The sequence below is a fragment of the Pyxicephalus adspersus genome, chromosome 3 (genome assembly GCF_032062135.1).
Source record: "Pyxicephalus adspersus chromosome 3, UCB_Pads_2.0, whole genome shotgun sequence".
NCBI classification, from domain to species: Eukaryota; Metazoa; Chordata; class Amphibia; order Anura; family Pyxicephalidae; genus Pyxicephalus; species Pyxicephalus adspersus.
Window position 1 is genome coordinate 19173829 of NC_092860.1, and position 19855 is coordinate 19193683.

Sequence of the window (19855 nt, forward strand, 5' to 3'; positions counted from 1 at the left end):
CTGTAAAGGACTGTAAATAAGCACAGAACAGAGAGCAGGTGCGCGCTAATTAATTGCTATGATCTCACCATTGAGCTTTAGAGATCCTCCTTAATCGCGCAGCTGAAATCTAATCGCCTTAATTGGCAGATTCTCGCTCCCTGTTGCTTATTATTGTAAAGGCAGGAATCCGGCTGGCAGTGAGGCGAGTGTACGCGCACACTCGAATCCGGACCACGGTAAACCGCGATCGATGGCCGCGCGTACTTTCGCGCTTCCAGCGAGCGCTGATTTTATTGATGAATCAGGGGCAATGTCTGCAATACAGACTGGTCATTGCAGGTTTTTCTCCTTGCTAAGGGTGACTGGTCTTTTATCCTCCCAACTGTAATTTTCTGCAGGCGGCCTGTGGTGTGAGGAGCTGCTGGGTCCCCCTCTGTTATCTGCAAATGCTTTGTGCTTCTAAATAGCCACTGCTATCTTTATTGGATATATGTGTTCATTAAGTGCATTTAGTTCAGGATTTGCATCCTTTGTGACTACAAGAATACATTCAAACAAGAATAATTAAGGAAATATGGAAGCTTTTACTAATCTTTCCTTCTGAAAATGCTAATTCTATATTTTTTCTTCTTATATTTTCTGTATCAGCAACTTAAAAACTGAAGTAAAGGGTTAGCATGACAAGCAAACAGCTACAATTTTTTAAAATCAGAAGTAAGGGTGACAGATGCTAGCTACCTCACAAGAAAAGTTTCCTAAAATCAGACTGTTGGTATGTCATCTGTATGAAAAAAAGCTTCATATCTCACCTTGATATTTTCATAGTCCAGTACAGAAGGGTGATTTTCCAGCTCTTTATAGATGTGAGGAGTCAATAACTGAGCTATTTCAGGCCTCATGCGATGCTAATGCAACAATTAAAGTAAAAATATTTAAAATATATACTTTATATACTTTACCAAACAAGTAGGTGCCGAAACATTGTAACATATTTATTCCCTTAGTTCCATGGCTTAATATAAAAAAAGCTCCAAGCTTGCTACCTCCATAACAATTAAAATATATCTGTGGAACATATGGGGAATGATTTACTAAAGGCGATTAGGCTAATCACTTAATGTTCCCCTAGCCTAGTAAATTCAATAAGATTTTTGAGTTTACAATCATGTACAAGAAAATTCAATTTTTTTTAATTCCTTGCAAATATTTGGGTATTTTGTGCAATTTAAATTATTAGCACATTTTTTTTCTACTGTGCCAAAGAAAACCGAATTTAAAAGATCAATTCATACACCCCTGTCATATCTTGTCTGGTGTGTTCCTTTTCTATTCAAATTCATAAAAAAAAATTAAAATAATTAAAAATACATAAACATGTTTTTGTTTTTTTTTAATTGAATTTTAGAATTCCCATTCTATTCTAGGATTTACACAACCCTGAGCCAGTTTAGTGTTTTTTACTGCAGTTAAGGAACACGGTTAGGTCGCTTTCCCTGTCCAAGCCTGTGATTAAAGAATCAATCCAAAAAATTGTGTGTGAATGGACATATCCACAGCATGAATTCATTGTCATTGTTGTCATTTCTTTACCTGATAATTCAGGCGCACATAAGGAAGTTGTGACTCTATGAGACGTTCAAACAGCGACACTTCAAGGTTAAAGTTCTTGGCCAGATCATAAACATTTGCACTTGGCCTCAACTACAACGGAATATGAAACAAACATAATATTGGTTAATAATGGAAAATATATATATATATATAGGTGCTGGAGTTGTTTCAGTTCATGATTTATAAATAATTTTATTATAGTCATATGATTTTTAATAACAAATAAACATTTACACTGTCCTTGATGCGTTTCCCCACAAGGGCTTCCTCAGAAGGACATGTTTTAGTAGTAATTAAAGTTTCTTTAATTCTTAACATGGATATGTGACTATTTTATCAGCATGTTTTAGGAGCAGCTGCAGCTCCTAAATATGGGGCTTTACATATGGATTTCTTTCCTTCAAATCCTGCCACCATAGAACGAACAACTTAAAAGTGATTGATAACACTGAATGCAGATGAGATACCTTAATAAGGAGGGTAAATCAACATTCAGGTTTAAAAATCTACTTCAATAAATACTTATTATACTTATAATGCTTCACAAATGTGATAAAATAGTCAAATATCTATAGTCCAATGTGGTGCCACGCATAGGCAGCTGGTCTATAGATGTGAGTGATGCCAGAAATTGTAGTAGCGGCATCACTCGCTGCATAGTAGCAGCGGGCCAATGCAATTCATATTAGGAATTGTTTTGGGGGCCCAAAAAAGTACGTGTTGCATTAAAAAAAACATTAACAAACAATATTTTTACTTTAAATAAAATGGTTGTCTACCCTTTTATGTAAAGTAAAAATTCTGAGTTAAGTTACGCTTTAAATATTTTTTATTATACATGTAAATATATATAAAGTAACATATTGCAAGAAAATGCTATTGTTTATGTTGCTACCTGTTGATGGTCGCCAATGAGAATCAGGTGCTGACAAGCTGAACCAAGTGTGGTTATGGTGTGGGCTTCCAAGACTTCTGCTGCCTCTTCCACAATGATAATCCGTGGTTGGACTTCCTGGAGAATACGTCGATATTTGGCAGCACCTGGAGGGGAAAAAAAGCACAGCAACAAGTTTATAAGCCATTCAGATGTAGAAAAAAAACAACCTTTTTAATGTCTATCTGCAGATCACACCAACCAACCTGTGGTTGTCATTCCAATAACCTTGGCTTGCTGCAGTATCTGCAAGTCTTGACTTTGTCTAAGCTCAGTTAAACGATCTGCTAAGGCTTGGTAATTCTGCTCGTGGCTCAGAATTTTTTCACGAATATTCCTCTGGTAGAGTTGTATCCAGTACCTAGAAATGAAGTAAATCAAGCTCAAATATATGTTTTTTTAAAAACATAGGGATAAATAGGGATAATATGCTAAAACATTTTATAAAAGATAAAGCAGAATTACAGAATGCTGCAAAACGTGGTGGCCTACTGAAATTTTAACAGTTGCATTAAATTGAGAGTTGTACTAAATGTTTACATCCTTGAGATTGTTATTATTGTAGTAGATATAAAGTTGATATCACAGTGTAAATATGGAAAGCAATGGGTCCTGTAAAAAAAAAAAAAACACACACACACACAGGTACCGGTGCTCATTTTTCCTAAATCAATGGTAAGCCATCACTTGGCAACCACTATCCAATAGATTAAATGCAGGAATGCTTCCCTTCCTTAGTTTTTCATGGCTGTTATAGTTGTCAAAAAGCTAAAACAGACTATCACAAAAAATGATACAGTTCTCTATCACCTGTACAAGTTCCATCGCTTATTCAAGTCTAGGCTCCACAAATCTACAATCTTGTCAACCTCATTTTTTTTCATTGCTTCAGTTTTCCCCAGCTCTTTCTTCATTCTTGCTTTTCTTTTCTTTTTCTGGTCCTTTGTCATCTTAAAAAAAACAAAGATCAAGATGATTACCTGTTATGGTAATTATTTCCTATTCTTACAAGATGATGCTCCACTAATCAACACTGTAACCTGCAGATGATGCAGAATACTTGGCAATACTTGAATTTAAATACTTGGCAATTTCTTGGTTGTCCTGCAAGCCTGTACGACACTAAAGAAGACAGCAGGGACTTTAGAGCCAGCAAACTGAATCACTGAGAGCAGCATGGAATCAAAAATCCAGCACTCTGAAAACCACAGATTTTTGCATTATCTTCACTACAGGATGGACTGATGAGGAGATAAGCAGAGATGTGAGTATTTCACGCCTTTTATCTGCAATACTGACTTAGCAACAAAATGTCTTTTAAAAAAGAAGATTGTTCATGTGGTGGTCTTGCCCTATAACCCAGGATTATTAGAGGAAGATATTCCAAATAATTTCTAGGGTCCTAAATAAGAATTTACAGACGCCCTCTTTAGCAAATGTGATGTGGAGGTTTCTAAACACTCTTTGAAACTCTTAAAACTTATTTTGTTGGCTGCCCGTATCACTTTGGGTAAATCTTGGAAATTCCAAGACGATTCCGCTAGATCCATTTTTTTTTTTGCTAAAATGGATTGGATCATGGTCAACGACAGGCTTACGCACACACGCAATAATACTTTGGGTAAATTTAATTCTACCTGGGATCCATGGAAAGACTACAGATCTTCTTATTTGGTTACTTCATTCTACTCAATACTTTTTGCATATTTCGAGTCCTCTTCCAACCCCCAACCCCCACCCCCCACCTACCGGTATGTTTTTAGAGCAATGGTATGTTTTTAGAGCAAATAAAGGATGGTTTCTATTTGATGATTGCATTTTTTCGTGTTTATCTTCCAACTACCTGTATTAACGTCATGCCATGTTTTTTCTGAAGATGAGGACGGTTGGTTGTTTTGGTATTGTCTGTACTGTTGTTACCTTTTTATTTTCTCTTATTGTAATTTAGTATCTTTCGTGAAAAATGTAACAAAAATCTTGAAATATAAAAAACAAGAATGTAAGGCCTGCAACAATATCAATCTCACAGCAATCTTAGTGTTCGTGGCTGAAGTATATCTTAACCCTAAAACATTATTGTAATACAGTGCAGCTTCCCATTTTTTAGATGTGGTGACTGCATTATTTTCCTGTCCTGCCAGGTGATAATGTTCACTCACCATACCGTATCCATATGTTGATTTGGTAAACAAACACCTCTGTCTTAAAGAGGTAGTAAAGCTAAAACTACCCAAAACAGAAAAAAAACATGCTTACCTTCAATCCGACAGAGCAGTCTATCCATTTGGAGGTTTCGGGGTGTTGCACTTAAACAAACACTACCCATTTGTGTAAAGTGAAAATTCTGAGTTTGAGTACGCTTTAACTAATTTTCATTACATTGGGAGGAGACGTTGTGAAGTTCACATAAAAAAGCAATACCCTAGTTTAGGATTTCAGTTCAATACATTGGTGTTAACAAAGACACTGAATTTCTTTTAAGATCAACAAGTATTTTATATATTTGGCAAAAGCCACTACATCTAAGGACATCTTAGCAGTTTCCTATGCTTTCTTATGTGCTTTCATTTTAAATAAACTAATAATATAAAATTAAATTAAAATATGTTTGGTAACTGTTTAAACAACTCTAAATTAAACTGGAGAAATTAAACCTGTTTAAGTTGAATTTACCTGCCAACCATCCCAATCTTCCTGTGGTTCTTGAGAGTCCTTGACATCCAGTGACATTGCCAGCAGAAGGTCAGCTATTTCATTGTACTCTATGTTAACCTTTTTTTTCCTCCATCGTGCTGCTTCGTCTTCATCCTCATCATCGAGTACACGCTCTCCCTGGATTATATCTGCTTCTTCCTGAATTTGAATCAAATCCTCCTCCTCTGGTTCTTCTTCATCCAATTCCTCAAAGTCTTGATCACCTGAAGCAAGATTTTCAAGACTAAAAAGCTAAATACAGCTAAATATGTATTGAATTAAATAATACACAATCCTACTGCTCCAGAAATAATATATTTCAATAAAACATTTACCAAAGCATTACCACATGCAGACAATGGGTCTGATTTATTAAAGCTCTCCAAGACTGGAGAGGATTCACTTTCATCACTGAAGCCGAGTGATCCAGAAAATCTGGAATAGATCTGGTCCAGGATTGAAAACATTTGCTAACAAATAGCAAATGACTTTATGAAATCCATTCCAGGTTTGCTGGCTCACCCAGCTTCACTAATGAAGGTTTTCCATTTATGTCCCATTGGGGAGGTTTATAGTTCCTTTCTTTCCTATAGACAGATGTAGTAAGAGAACATTTCTTCGGGGTGAAGAAAACTCCCAACAGTCAGCAATGGAAACTCGACCTGATTTCTAATTCTTCATTATCCTCAATCTTAAACAGTGTGCCTCAACCAGCTTTCTTCCAGAGGTTGCTAGGGGTTCATTGAGCAATGAGCAGTTTGTGCCTCTCCGATGAGTTTATCAGATACCAATTTGGAAATTTGTAAGGGTGGCAGCCTTACCACTGGCCAACAAAGTAAAGGAAGCATTCTTCCTACTGACCACCACACTAATGTAATGTGAGCTGTGGATATAGTAAGAAAGATCAGGTCTCAGGGAACCCTACTATATGAGGTTCCCTGGGACCTGAAAGGTTCCCAAAAGTCTGCTGTTGACATCACCAATATATATGTTGTTACATACTCCTGATATCTATATATTTATGTGGCCATCATAGACATTACCAACTTGTATGTGGTTATACTTTCCTGGCAAGTATAGTGTGTGGCAGACTAACACCTAAATCCCAATTGTAAAGTCAAGTTCAAAAGAGAGTTACTTGAACCAATTTATAATTTAAATAAATTATAACAATAATTTATGTTGTAAACACAATATTGCCTCATCTGGGAGGTGAATCTGAAGGCAAGGAAAAATTCAATTTAGACAGTCTCAGTATATTTGTCTATGTATTAGATAAAAGTCAGCAGCAAAGGCCAGTCAGAAAAAATTAGCTCAACATCCACAAGTCAGATTATTCTAAATGTTTATTGCCCTGCAAAATAATAATAAAATCATTACTCATTAATCATTAGTGGAAAATGTTTTTAAAAAGCATTAAGTAAAATTGTCATTGTTGATCCCTGTATTGTCAATAAACAGTATTTATATAGCGCCAACATATTAGGCAGCGCTGTACAATAAATTAGGGTTGCTAATGAGAAATACAAACAATGATAGGAGAAGACCCTGCCCAAAATATATCAATGTATTAATGCTTAAAGGATGTTCATTACCAGCTCCAGCCGGATCTGTATGCACAAATGGTGAAGATCCAAGTCCAAGCCATTCAACAATTATTGACATTTGTTTCACTGGTGTGAAAAAGTCTTCATCATTCTGAAAATCAAAAATAGATTTTATGATTTATTTCCAGTAATAAAGTGTAAACTTGATAATGAGGAAAATACCCACAGGTATAAATTAAAAATAGTACAATCTTTATGGCACGGTTGTATTTGTGGTAGTGGGGTATTTTTATATTGATGTGACAGATAAAATTTGTTTTATAAAAGACAAATTGAAAGCTAATAAACTGTGCTTAGTTTATAAAAAAATGCTGTACATTAGACACAGTGTTACCTCTATGTACAGTGCTACTGAAATTCAGAGTTACATACTCACTACATAATATAATGCATATCTGGGACAATCCCGTGTTCTAAAAGTGATCAAATAGTCAGGTAGTTCTAACCTGTCATAGAGCTTTATTTATGAAAGCTCTCCAAGGCTGGAGACATACACTTTCATCGGTGAAGCTGGGTTTTTCAGAAAACCTGGAATGGATCTGGTCCAGGATCTAAAAAATTTGCTAGCAAAACACTTTAAAGAAATCCATTCCAGGTTTGCTGGATTACCCAGCTTCACTGATGAAAGTGAATCCCCTCTCCAGCCGTGGAGGGCCCATACAGTATTCCCTGCTTTAGAGTTTACTTTTTAAAGTTGCTTCTACAACAACAAAAAAATCAAAAATCAATGCGAAGAACAAATAAAGACGTACAAGTGATCAAATTGAACTGATTTCAGTGAACCATTGTCAAATTAGTAAAATGCAATGTGATTTGTTGTTCTTTGTTATGTCGTTGTAACCATTGCTACCCACAGGGTCATACTGGCCCACAGATGCTTCTTAAAAACCTGTGGTGGGTTCCAGCCCAATGCTCCAAAAATTATATATTTTGTGCTTTTTAGTAGGCCCATACCCCAGCTGCCTTTAAAAGAAATATGCCAGGAAAGCTATACATTCAGGTGGGCCCTCTTTTTAGCTACCTCTGGTGGCCTCTAGATCCCCAGGTCAGCCCTGGCTGGTTTTATATGATCAAAATTGATACTTGATGAACCAATTTTTGTATGTAATTTAGTGGAACCTAACAAAGAATCTTTCTCAACCCTAACCATTTTTATTCCAGCTTGACCAATTCCACAGCATCTAATTAAAGATAATTATAAAATATATTTAATAAAATAATACAGAGGTATCATTATGAACTCAAAGTAAGAAAAAGAAATTGCCATAGTGACAGAATTTGTTTCACTAAATTCAAATCAATGCAGGCAAATACACCTTTGGTATTAAAAGATCAGCTTAAATGGTCAGTTGAATAATAAATCTTGTGGCTATTACTGCTTGTGGTGGGATGCACAAAGAAAATTATTACTATTATTACACAGTATTTATATAGTGCTGACATATTACACAGTGCTGTACAAAGTCCATAGTCATGTCACTAGCTGTCCCTCAAGGAGGCTCACAATCTAATGTCACTACATAGTCATAGGTCTTTAATATAATCTAAGGTCAGTTTTGGAGGGAAGCCAGTTAACCTAACTGCATGTTTTTGGAATGTGGGAAGAAAACAAGAGTACCCGGAAGAAATCCATGTATTAGTGCCCTGGCCGAGATTCAAACCTGGGACCTAGTGCTGAAAAGGCCAGAGTGCTAACCTCTGAGGCTCTGTGCCGTCTGTTTTTAATGCTTTAAGGTGAAGCTAAAAAATAAATAGGATGCCTTAGTGCAAACTAACATGTTTTAATAACCAAGGGGTAGTTTGAAGTTGCTTAGGAATACATCACTGTAATGAAATTGTTAACAAGGAAATACATCTTACCTTCACCCTATGTAGATAATGCCAGTGGTGCTTTTCGATAAATTTCTCTAGGAACTTTTCATGAATGACACCAGATGATGAGCATTGTAAAAGTTGTGCACCCTCATGGATCTTTTGTTCTGCTATATTCATATCTCGTAAGATCTTAAATGGAAAATGACAGTTAGAAAATAAAAGGCACAAGGCCAGTCAGTTGTTTTAAAGGCATCTTACATAAGAAGACCATGCATTAGTGTCTTGCTATCAGCCTGCTACGACTGACCAAAAACATGCCCAATCCTAATGTAACTTGTAATCTATTTCAGCAGCTGAAAACGATTATACTGAGTGCTAGATAAACAAAAACAGAATATGATGCATTAATATCAGTACTCACCTCTCCATATGCCCTGCGTATATTCATCGAGGAATCCCTCCCAGGATTCCTTCTCAATTCTTTAAGATTAAACTGTTTTAGAACTTCACTGCTGCTGCGCCCTCCAACACGTACAATACCCCTTGCCAAAAACTTGTGGATTCCTGAAACAACATTGATAGGATAAGACTGCAGGAAAATGCCGTTAGTACAAAAACACACAGAACCTGACTTCTTGAGCTAGCTATCAATTATGTCAATTTATAATAATCTAAAAAAACAGCTTCTAAATTCTCCACAGGGAATGCTGTTTTTTTCCGTTATTTATTTGTACTCGCCTTCTTTCAGATTAGATGTATCAGGCTGTATAGCCCCCAGGGAGTCTTTTCTCCCTCAAAGTTAGTCTTAGTTCAGTGCAAATAACAGATAAAACTGTCATAAAAGAAATGAAGCCTATATAGAAAAACTAAGGTGACAATTGTTCCCTTGTTAAGTAACTGAGAAAAAAAGTATTTATTTTCAGCACTGATATGAAGCAGGTGATATAGCAGATTTGTATGGGTGCCCACAGCCTACATGGATACCAGTTCGGCTCTGAAAGGGAGAATTAATGTAAATATTAGGACACGCAGCAGTATTATAACAATTTTTAAGTGGAATTATTTTTTTTTATACAGGTAGTCCCTGAGTTAAGGACATCTGACATACAGACGACTATTAGATATGAACTCCCTGGTGTGCAGGACGGAGGTTTGAGGGGGGGAGGGGGCGGTTTGCATGACTTGCAGAAGAAATCTTTTGCTAAACACAGCTGAGATTGTGGCTGATCTCTTCTGCAACATCTTGTAACTCTTTAAAGACCAATACAAATTATGCAGTTGTTTCTTTTTGTACATCAAAGCACAGTTTGCTCCAGAAGTTAATGAATGTCTAGGCTCCATAAAGTTTTTTGTTTTTTTTTTTGTTTTTTTTTTATGTGATTAACTCACAGTGAGGTTTTTATACAGTAACTGACACCACACCGCCTAATAATATGTTGAGACAAACATCTGTCCTAATTGCATTTATTAATATAATGTACCTGTTCCAACCTACATACAAGTTCAATTTAAGAACAAACCTACAGTCCCTATCTTATATGTAACCAGGGGACTACCTGTACTTGCCTCAAATGCAGCTAAGCAAGCTCCCTTGCTGCCACGTCTATCTTTCTTTGTTTTTTGGTTAATCATCTTAGACTGACGTAACCACCATGCTCACACACAGAAGTGCAGTGTTCTCCTCAGAATTTTTTCTAAGCCAGGTAGTCAAAAAGTAGAGGGGGCAACATATGACAATTTTAGCATTCCCAGTTGTTTGTTCTATAGGTATCTAGTAACCCCTATTCCAATTCAAGTCTATGAAAACGGCTGGGGAAGCTAATTGCCCTTAAACGTTGCATGCAGCATCTGAAATCGTGTGCAGCAAAGTTGCAACCACGTAAGTAAAAAAGACAGTTTTAGCAAGAAATTTTAAGGTTTAACCGCTAATGTGAACTAAGCCTTATAGAGTAAACCTTCATTTTGGTACATCAGGAATCTCCTGTGGGCAGCAAATAGGTACTGATCTGTTCTGCATTTCTGTGAACCCTCTCAGCTTGATGATAAAAGAGGTTTACAGTGAGAGGCAGGAGATAGTAAGTTCTGTTCCAAGAAGATTGGGAGTAGAAAAGATATGAAATAAAAATCATCCCTTGTCTGGGAAGGTGGCAGGCTCCCTATACTCCCTGAGAAATCTTTCAATACAAAGCCAAAGCAGTAATCTGATGAATGCCGGGTGAAAAGTGCTGGGTGGTGCACCTGGCTAAAAGAGGTTAGGGAAGTTATTTTATTTTACAATAAACAGAAACATTGTCATCAATGACACTGTGTCATCCAGCAAACCTGGAATGGATCTGTTCAGGGATTCAAAACATTTGCTAGCAAATAGCAAGTTACTTTGAAGAAATCCATTCCAGGTTTGCTGGATCACCCAGCTTCACTAATAGCAGGAGTGGCAGGAGTGAAACTAAAAGAACAGGAGAGACATACAGAGTTACAGAGTTATACTGCATTACATATCAGCCTGCCAGCAATATTTTTCTACAACTATACTCTCTTTTAGAGATTGGACATTGGGATTCTTACATATACCCAGTCCTAACTAGTTCCTGGTAAAGCCATAAGTGCCAGCAACTGTTGGACGTGAAGAACAGTTTGAAAACGTCATACATTTACATATTAAGTTACAGCACACGTTAAAATCAGGTAAATTACTGTGTGAATAATTAATAGTATCATATGATTTTTTTTAAATGTATTCAAGACATTTACATATACTATATTGAGAATCATAAATACCTTCTAGAAACTGATCTAATGCGTGATTGGTGTAGCAAACCACAAGAACTGGACAGCGAAATCTTTGCATTGACCATACATCTATGTTAGTGAGTAGAGCTTTTGCAATCTTCAATCCAACATAAGTCTTGCCTAAAAGCAAAGGGAAAACAGATCAGTGAAGACATTTTGCTGTAGTATTCCATAGTCCCCATTTATTGCACATGGCAAACATATGACTCTTATATGAACTTTACATTTATAAACAACTGATTTATACTACAGCTCCATCTATTTTACAGAGACACTTAAGGCATTCAGGACAAAAATATTTTTCCAATGTACTCTGTTGATAAAGTTATTATTTCTTACTTCAGAACTTGCAGTCAGAACTTCCGACCTGCTTTTATGTTGCAAGTCAGTGCTTTTAAAAGTAAGTCACCATTGGAAGCTTACATTTTTTTGGCAGATTTCATTTAGCCATGTCAACTTCATATAGCTGTGTTATGTTACCTAAACCTAAACTAAACATATACATTGTTACAGGAACCAAAGATTCTTCTTTTCCTAGACATTATTTTGTGATCAAACATGTACTTTAATAGGTCATGTAACAAGGCTCTCTTACTCCTAGCATAATTCATTTTTTCCTTCAATCTTTAGGTCTTTCCCTCAGCATCTCAGCTCACCCTGCTTCCTCCTCCCACAGCTCTGAAGACTAAAAGTCTCTAGAGTAACTGCTTAGTTGGCCATACACTAATAGAAATGTGCACGGTCACATAAAAATTAGTATCTCCTTACTATTGATTGTTTAAATTACTGCTATGCATCAGATTTCAGCAGATCAAATAATAAACAAAAGTAGTAATGTTGTTCAGATTCAAGTTACTCCCCACTTTGATCTGCAATGAGTAAACTCAGAAATTCAGGTTGAATGTTATAAAAACTGGCAGATCTGGCCAAGAGCGCAAGAAGATCCAGAGTACTTTGTGCTTGACCTTCTCAATTAGAGTTCATAGGAGGCATTTAGGGATCTAATTGATTCAGAATGCCTACATAAAAAATAACTGTCATTGTCATCATACTATCACATGCAAATAATTAACCAACCATAAAATACAACCACATAAAAAAAAACTAAATACAGAAAAAATGGGCCTGATTCACTAAAACTCTCCAAGACTGGAGAGAATACACTTTCATCAGTGAACCTGGGTGATCCAAAAAATAAATCAGGCCCAATGAATATTAATATAAGAAACTTCAGCTTCGTAGTTAATGAAAATCTGAAGAGGTGATTATGAGATTACAAAGACAATATCACAAAATAAAAAAAATCCAAAGCACAGATTTTTCATGAGACCTTTTAATGTTGCAGAAGCTTACCTGTACCTGGAGGCCCCTGAATAATGGCAAGCTCCTTAGTCAGTGCCAGCCGTACAGCATCTATTTGAGACTCATCAAAGCCCAAGGTTTCTTTGGAAGGCCATTGCAGGAAATTCAGGATATTGATTTTTTGTCTTGAAACTGGAATGGTGCTTTTCTCATTATTCAACATACAGCTTAGATCATACTGCACACCCCCATTGAGATACCGTGGTGCTGCCACCTCCTTTTCACATGAGACAATATATTTCTGGAAAGGTAAATCCTGTTCATTCATTTCTTTCAAGCCTTCCAATACATGCCGGTAGGCCTCAAAGTAGGCAGTAGTCTCCACCATCATAAAGGAGTCATTGGGGTTGGTCGTTGCCAGATGCTCTCTACTCTGTTCACAGAACTGCAGTTGCACCTCACCTTTTTCCAACTCTTTGACATCACGGTTAGAGACTGTTGCAAAGAGGAAGGATTCAAAATTGTCTTTAGACAGACAAACTAAAGATCCAAATATGAGGCGTTTGGAGTTTTGCCAGCGTATCCTCTTTAAAGGTGTAACATCAAACTTGACTTTGTATACAATCCCTGAGGATGTGCACATAGGTGTAATTATGCGTGTGTCAAAGTAAATACGTATGTCATCAAACTTAACTTTATGGATGCCTTGATCATCATGTTGGTTAAGGATTTCTTGTATCCCTTTCCTTAATGGGCGTACAAAGTCTTCTCTTAAGAGTCGAAAGTGGGTGTCCAAGTAAATGTCTGTGCTTTCAAACTTGTTGTGTACAGTATTTGGCCTTAGAAATGGCTTTGCACCATGATGGATTTCATCAAAACTAGGGTAAACACTCAATGTTCTAAAGTCTTCATCGGGAGCGTTTTGTCCAATGACCATGTGTGTATCTACTCTTAACGTTCCTTCTCTTCTCCTATCTTGTAGGTGCTCAATAAAATGTGATACCCTTTCTAGATTCTGATCTATATCAGCCCCCACCTCAATTCCAGAAGCACGTAAAATATTAATAGAGTTTGGAAGGAGAGTCACTAATACTGAAATCTCTCGTATGCTACTGGCTGGAAAAATACTGATAATTTCTTGCAGAAGATTAATAATATTGCGAATGTTATCAGGATACCTTTGCCTTCTCTCGGGCATTGGTTCTGTCATCATTCCCACAATATAATGAGGGAGACACATACGGATAAACTCAGATGATTTGACCAGTCCAAGGAGATGTTGAATACTTTGCCTCTCTAGCCTAGCAGAACAGGCCCTGCACAGAGCCTTACACAACAACTCTACCAAATCAGGCCTCATTTCATTGGACGATAGCATATCCTTTAGACCAGGATGTGCAGCTAGGGTGATTGCCACTTCTGATGGTTCCCTTTCCAGGATTTCTTCAATAGCTTTATAACCCAGACGTCTTACTGGTTGGTCTGTTCCATTTTCTCTGAAACGGCGTGGCCTTTCTGGTTGTTGTTTATGATCTTCCCTTCCATCTTGGTTGCGATTTTCTCTTCTCCAGTTATTACCCTGCCTGTCTCCAGCTCTTTGTTCATTTCTTATTCCTGGTCCATGCCCTTGACGTCCACCACCACGCTGTTCATTATGTCCACCAGCCCCATATGCACGTTGTTCACCTGCTCTATGGTCATTTTGCCCTCTTGCACCCTGTTCATTTCGCACACCACCTCGTTGTTCATTTTGCCTTCCACCCCTATGCTCTTGACGTCCTCCATCTCTTTGTTCACGATACCTTTCAGGCCTACGCTCATTCCTTCCACCAAGTCTTGGCTCTGGGTGCCCTCCAACTTGCTGTGCATTTCTTCCTCCACGCTGATGCTCCTGCTGTGAATTTTCACCTATCAGTCTACCACCTTCATTTCTGTGTAGCTGTTGGTTTTGCCTTGGGGCCCTTTCTGGCCTTGGTCCTCCTCTGTCTGGAAAAATTATAGTAAAAGAGTTTTTCCATATAAGAATGTTTTATGTGCTCGTATTTCAAAGTTGAACAGAATAAAAAAAATTCTACACAAACTATGCTGTCTACGGTATTTGTTGTTTACAATTCATAGAGAGTTTGTAGGTGATAACTTCAGTTATTAAAATGCAAGCTTTTGGGATGTGCTATCATCCCTTATATAGAGTTCCTATACTTCTTCACCTGTTCACTTCCAAATTGATTTCCCTTTACTTATTATCCTGTTGACAAAAGCAGAAGTTATAGGAATTCTCTATCTTTGTGTCACCAGCAAAAAGTGTCCCATTTGGAACATTGCTTTCCCTTATCTAGTGACATTTAAAAGATCCTTCGTGGACAGTGATCACCAGTACAATTACATAGAGAGTAAATCTCCCAATCCATACACGGCAATAAAAAATATTTGCTAGGATCCAACCCAAAATTTTATCTAGAACTAAAAAAATAAAGGTTGAACTTCAAGTACAGTTTAATAAATCACCACAATAATGTGAGTAATGCAGAATCCTGCCTTGTTTTTAATATAACTAATTGGGGCTAAATAAAGTTTGATGGGTCACAGTGCTAAAAGAAAATGTTTTACCTCTTTCATGGTGTTGACCATGATTAGCCCAAAGTTCCTCCCCAGGCCTTCTTCGGAGATCCATAGTAGGTATTGAAATAGCTGTAAAAAAATTTAGAAATATGCAAGTTAGGGACAACAATGTGGATGAATATTTGATTTAAAACAGATATTGCTGTAATTTTGAAAGAACAAGCTATAGACCAGTTATTATCCAGCAGGCATGGGGAGGCTGATTCATCAAGCAAAATCGGATGTTCTCTCGCGCATTACTATTTGTGAACCAAAATCGAAGCCCTTCAATTGATTTATCAACCAAATTCCAGGCACTGGCGTATTCTCGAGGAAGTTATTAACTGAAATGATCTTTCCACTGGAGAATTAAATTTCACTGTTCCCTTAAAAAATCATTCTTTCTAATGGCACACATCTTTCACTTAGCCCTAAAAAAAAGGTTTGGTCTGTTCAAATGTTTAAAACATCTATATGAGCTAAGAAATAAGCATATTTTAAACTGAATTATTAATTTCCAGTTAGGCAAGAGTTAACTGAGTTTAGCTGCTCCACATAGGCGCCTATGTAAAAGCATACGATTCCTGAGCAGAGGAGCGGCCTGGTGGTAAATACAAGCGCTAATACTTTCCGCAAGCTAAACCTTGGCTTTGCCACCGGACTAGATTTTCCCCCAAAAGTCACAAGCACACACACTTGTTTGCTACTAAAGATTTATATGTATATAAATATATATGTATATGTGTAATATATATTTATATACGTATATAATTATATACTTCAGTAATTATATTAAATACATATATATATTAAATATATAATATATATATATCGTATCAATAAATAGTTATGGAATGTCCACCTGCAAAAAAAACAAACATCCAATTTTGACAAACTGCGGAAATGCCAATTGCATGCGAATTTGTATCAGCTGTGCGCTGAACTTTAAGCATATATAAGGGTGTTTTCTAACTGGCTTTTTTTCCCTTGTCTTTTTTTTTTCTCTTGGAGGGGCTGTTGTTTTGTGTGTTATCCTAATTAATGTTGCTGCATTTTATACTTTGCTTACCATTTAGCACAATAGCTACTTTTGTTTTTTAAACTTTGAATGTTTCAATGTCCATTTTGCAAATATGAAGTCAATGTTAATGCTATGTTATTGTGTTTGTGGCCATATTGTTTAATTGCAATCATCTGCCTTTATTACCACCTTTAAATGTTTGTCCTGCATAAATATTTTCTAATCCAGTTTTCCACCCTTGATAGGTCAAAATTGCATACTGGTTTGGTAAGTATTTTTGAAATGCAATATTTGTTGGGCCATTTTTGAACTAATTTGGATTTATATGGACAGGTGGGTTTACATGTGTTTTTTTTTTTTTTGTTTTTTATTTTGTCATATAAATTTAGTGGTGTCTGGTGGTCTCTATATTTTAATGTGACCTTTTAGCAAATAGGTTTATTTTGAATAAAGGTATTAGAAAAATGTTGTAGTTTGTTTTTGGGGGGTTTGTTTTTATGTGATCTCCTTTACAATGTCCCAGGACCTATAATTTAAAAATTCAATTATGCTTGTTTTTAAGCAGTTTCCTTCTATGATTTGTTTAACTGGATAAAAACAGCACAATTGGCTTAATAAAACTCAGTTTGATGCCCATTGTTGTGCGCCAAGACGTAACGCCATGTTCGTGTGAACTGTGTTTTATCAGTTGAAAAATTTTCCAGAGAAAGATCCTCATTCCGGTTTTTCTTCTTAGCTATATATTTGTTTTGCTGCATGTGCACTAATCTATGTACATACATGCATGTATATATATATATGTATGTATGCATTTATGTGTGTACATATACATATAAAAGAAGGCATATTAACCCCCCTAGCTTTCTAATTCTGTCAGAGTTTTGATGTAAAAAATGATAAAAAAATTTTTGCAAAGAATTTTGTTGTTTATATTGTGGTATGATAATTATATTGATTACATTATAATCATATATTATATTTTAATAAATAATCATAAATATTAATTGTAAAATATGTACTTTTAGTAAAATTACATTGTATTCTCCTTTTAAACTTCCCGCCCAGCCACACCCCCGGAATGTCACATCTTCCCAGGTGATGCGAGTGGGGATGTCCCCAGATGATGCGACGCATTCGGCATTGTGCATCACATCTTCCAGGTGATGCGAGCAGCAAGAAGCATTGGTGTATGCAGGGGGTGAGCCTGGGGCGGGCAGTTGGGTGGCAGCAAGTCAACATGAGTGCAAATGTCAGACTAAGAAAAAACTCCCCCCCAAAAATACAAATAAAAAGAAACCATGACCATTTTATTCATAAAAGGAATATGTACATAATGCAATCATAGACTAATACAGCTATCAGTCCTCTCATATTGTGGCTGCATTCATTTTCTTTTCCTTTTGTAATATTAACCCTGCCAGTAAAAAGCTTTCTGACCTAAGGTGACATCATTCCCTCACCATACTATAACTATTTAGAAGCAGTTTGTCACCCTCGAAAAAATCTACAGAACACTTCTCTTCAAATACCAAAAAACGAGGTACAGAACCTGGATGAAGATGCAGGCAACTTGTGTCCAGTCCACCCTGGAAGGATGAAGGAAGACAGGACCACGCCAGACCTGCTGGACTAATATCATGGCCAGATGAACAGATTTCCATCTATTTAAGTTTTTTTTTATTATTGAAAGTTCCACTTTAATTGGACCAACTCTAAAATTGTCTACTTCCGCGTTTCTCCAGAGGTTGGTAGGGGTCCCTTGATCAATGAGCAATTTGCGCATCTGCGGGTCACTTTAACTAACACCAAATATATTTTTGGCTATACTCACCCGATCCTGCGTGTGTCTCTGGCTGCATGCAGCGTGTCTCTTCTCTCCTCTGCCAGCATCATGTCTTCTCCTGTCTGTAAAGCAGAGCGAAAGAAGCCGGCACAGCGCCACCTGCTGTTCCCTGTCCTAACTGCCGTACAGTGGAAAAAAAGAGTGATCAGAAGGGAATTTCGAATGACACAGAGTGATCAGAAAGGGAATTTGAAAGGAACAGAGTGATCAGAAAGGGAATTTGAATGGCACATGAGTGATCAGAAGGGGAATACCAGTATGAATGGCACATGAGTGATCAGAAGGGAAATAATCTTTCAGAATCTTTTCTTTCTAGATTTTCCTCCTTTAAAATTGTGTGCGTCTTATACGGCGAAAAATAAGGTAGTTGCTATAACCTCACCATTGACAGCTTAACAGATCCTCCTGAATCACGCAGCTGCAAACTAATCGCCCTATTTATTTTATTTATCAAGGCAGGAATCCGTCTGGCACTCAGCTCAGGCTCCTACAGCTCCTAGGAGGAAATACGCCTTGTATATCAGTGCGTAAATACGCGCGTCAAGCTTCCGGGTACGGCCCAGTGTCCGCCCCGCGTACCACCCAGTGTCTCTAACAATCTATATGTAACTGAATATATATATATATATATATTGATACATACTCAGATTAGGTCATGCTACCGCTTTTAGTCACGCCAAACATAATAGTCACCCCTGAGGAAGCCTAATCCAGGCGAAATGCGTTGAGTATCGACATAAATATGCAGCACGATTTAACTGTACATTTATATATTCCTGACAGTAGTTGATTGTCTAGTGCTTACTAAGGGCCTGTTGGTTTACATGTCTGCAGTTATCAATCTCCAGATATTTGGATATTTGTTGTATCAACACTGTTTGTATTTTGATATACAGATTTTTTTAATACAACTAATCACCTGCCAAAACCCTTCTTTCTTTCTTTGTTGTTCTTTATACCTTAGGGTTGGCAAACTGCCCCCTTTCAGAGGGCTGAACTATTTTGATTAAGACCAGGCAAATATTCCAAATTTTAAATCTTACTTTGAGTGTCCAAGTTCATTTGAAATTACCTCTGCAAGGTGTTGCCCATTTCCATTCATCTGATACATAATCTTGAGCTCCACAATTATTGACATAACTATAGACTATATTATAACATTACATGTATTTTGTTTTGGTCTGAAGCTCAATTAAAAAGACCCTAAATTATTTAATTTTGTTACAGCTTAAAAATTGAAATGGGTGCCATTATATGTACATAAAATGTAAAAAAGCATATCAATCTCAACGACACAAACTAATACAGCTATCAGTCCTCTCATATTGTGGCTGCATTCATTTTCTTTTCCTCTTTGTAATATTAACCCTGCCAGTAAAAAGCTTTCTGACCTAAGGTGACATCATTCCCTCACCATACTATAACTATTTAGAAGCAGTTTGTCACCCTCGAAAAGATCTACAGAACACTTCTCTTCAAATACCAAAAAAGCAGGTACAGAACCTGGATGAAGATGAAGGCAACTTGTGTCCAGTCCACCCTGGAAGGATGAAGGAAGACAGGACCACGCCAGACCTGCTGGACTAATATCATGGCCAGATGAACAGATTTCCTAAGTATTAAAATTTTTTTTTATTATTGAAAGTTCCACTTTAATT

At 36.8% G+C, this 19855-nt stretch overlaps 1 protein-coding gene across 2 annotated transcripts in view; it reads right to left on the reverse strand.

Moving 5' to 3' along the window:
- Window positions 1-19855, reverse strand: part of ZNFX1 (zinc finger NFX1-type containing 1) — a 28155-nt gene that overhangs the window by 6865 nt on the left and 1435 nt on the right. Inside the window, exons 1-13 of one of the 2 annotated variants that reach the window (XM_072403771.1) lie at window positions 18186-18282; window positions 15343-15423; window positions 12787-14721; window positions 11422-11553; window positions 9065-9207; window positions 8689-8832; window positions 6817-6919; window positions 5201-5445; window positions 3338-3477; window positions 2734-2888; window positions 2489-2634; window positions 1573-1683; window positions 792-887 (exon numbers count right to left, since the gene is read on the reverse strand). In XM_072403771.1, the coding sequence (XP_072259872.1) occupies window positions 792-887; window positions 1573-1683; window positions 2489-2634; window positions 2734-2888; window positions 3338-3477; window positions 5201-5445; window positions 6817-6919; window positions 8689-8832; window positions 9065-9207; window positions 11422-11553; window positions 12787-14721; window positions 15343-15423; window positions 18186-18213 (3459 nt within the window). In that variant the 5' untranslated portion in view covers window positions 18214-18282. Of the gene's footprint in view, window positions 1-791; window positions 888-1572; window positions 1684-2488; window positions 2635-2733; window positions 2889-3337; window positions 3478-5200; window positions 5446-6816; window positions 6920-8688; window positions 8833-9064; window positions 9208-11421; window positions 11554-12786; window positions 14722-15342; window positions 15424-18185; window positions 18283-19855 lie in introns of those variants that run through there. The other variant, XM_072403772.1, reaches the window with a different exon arrangement.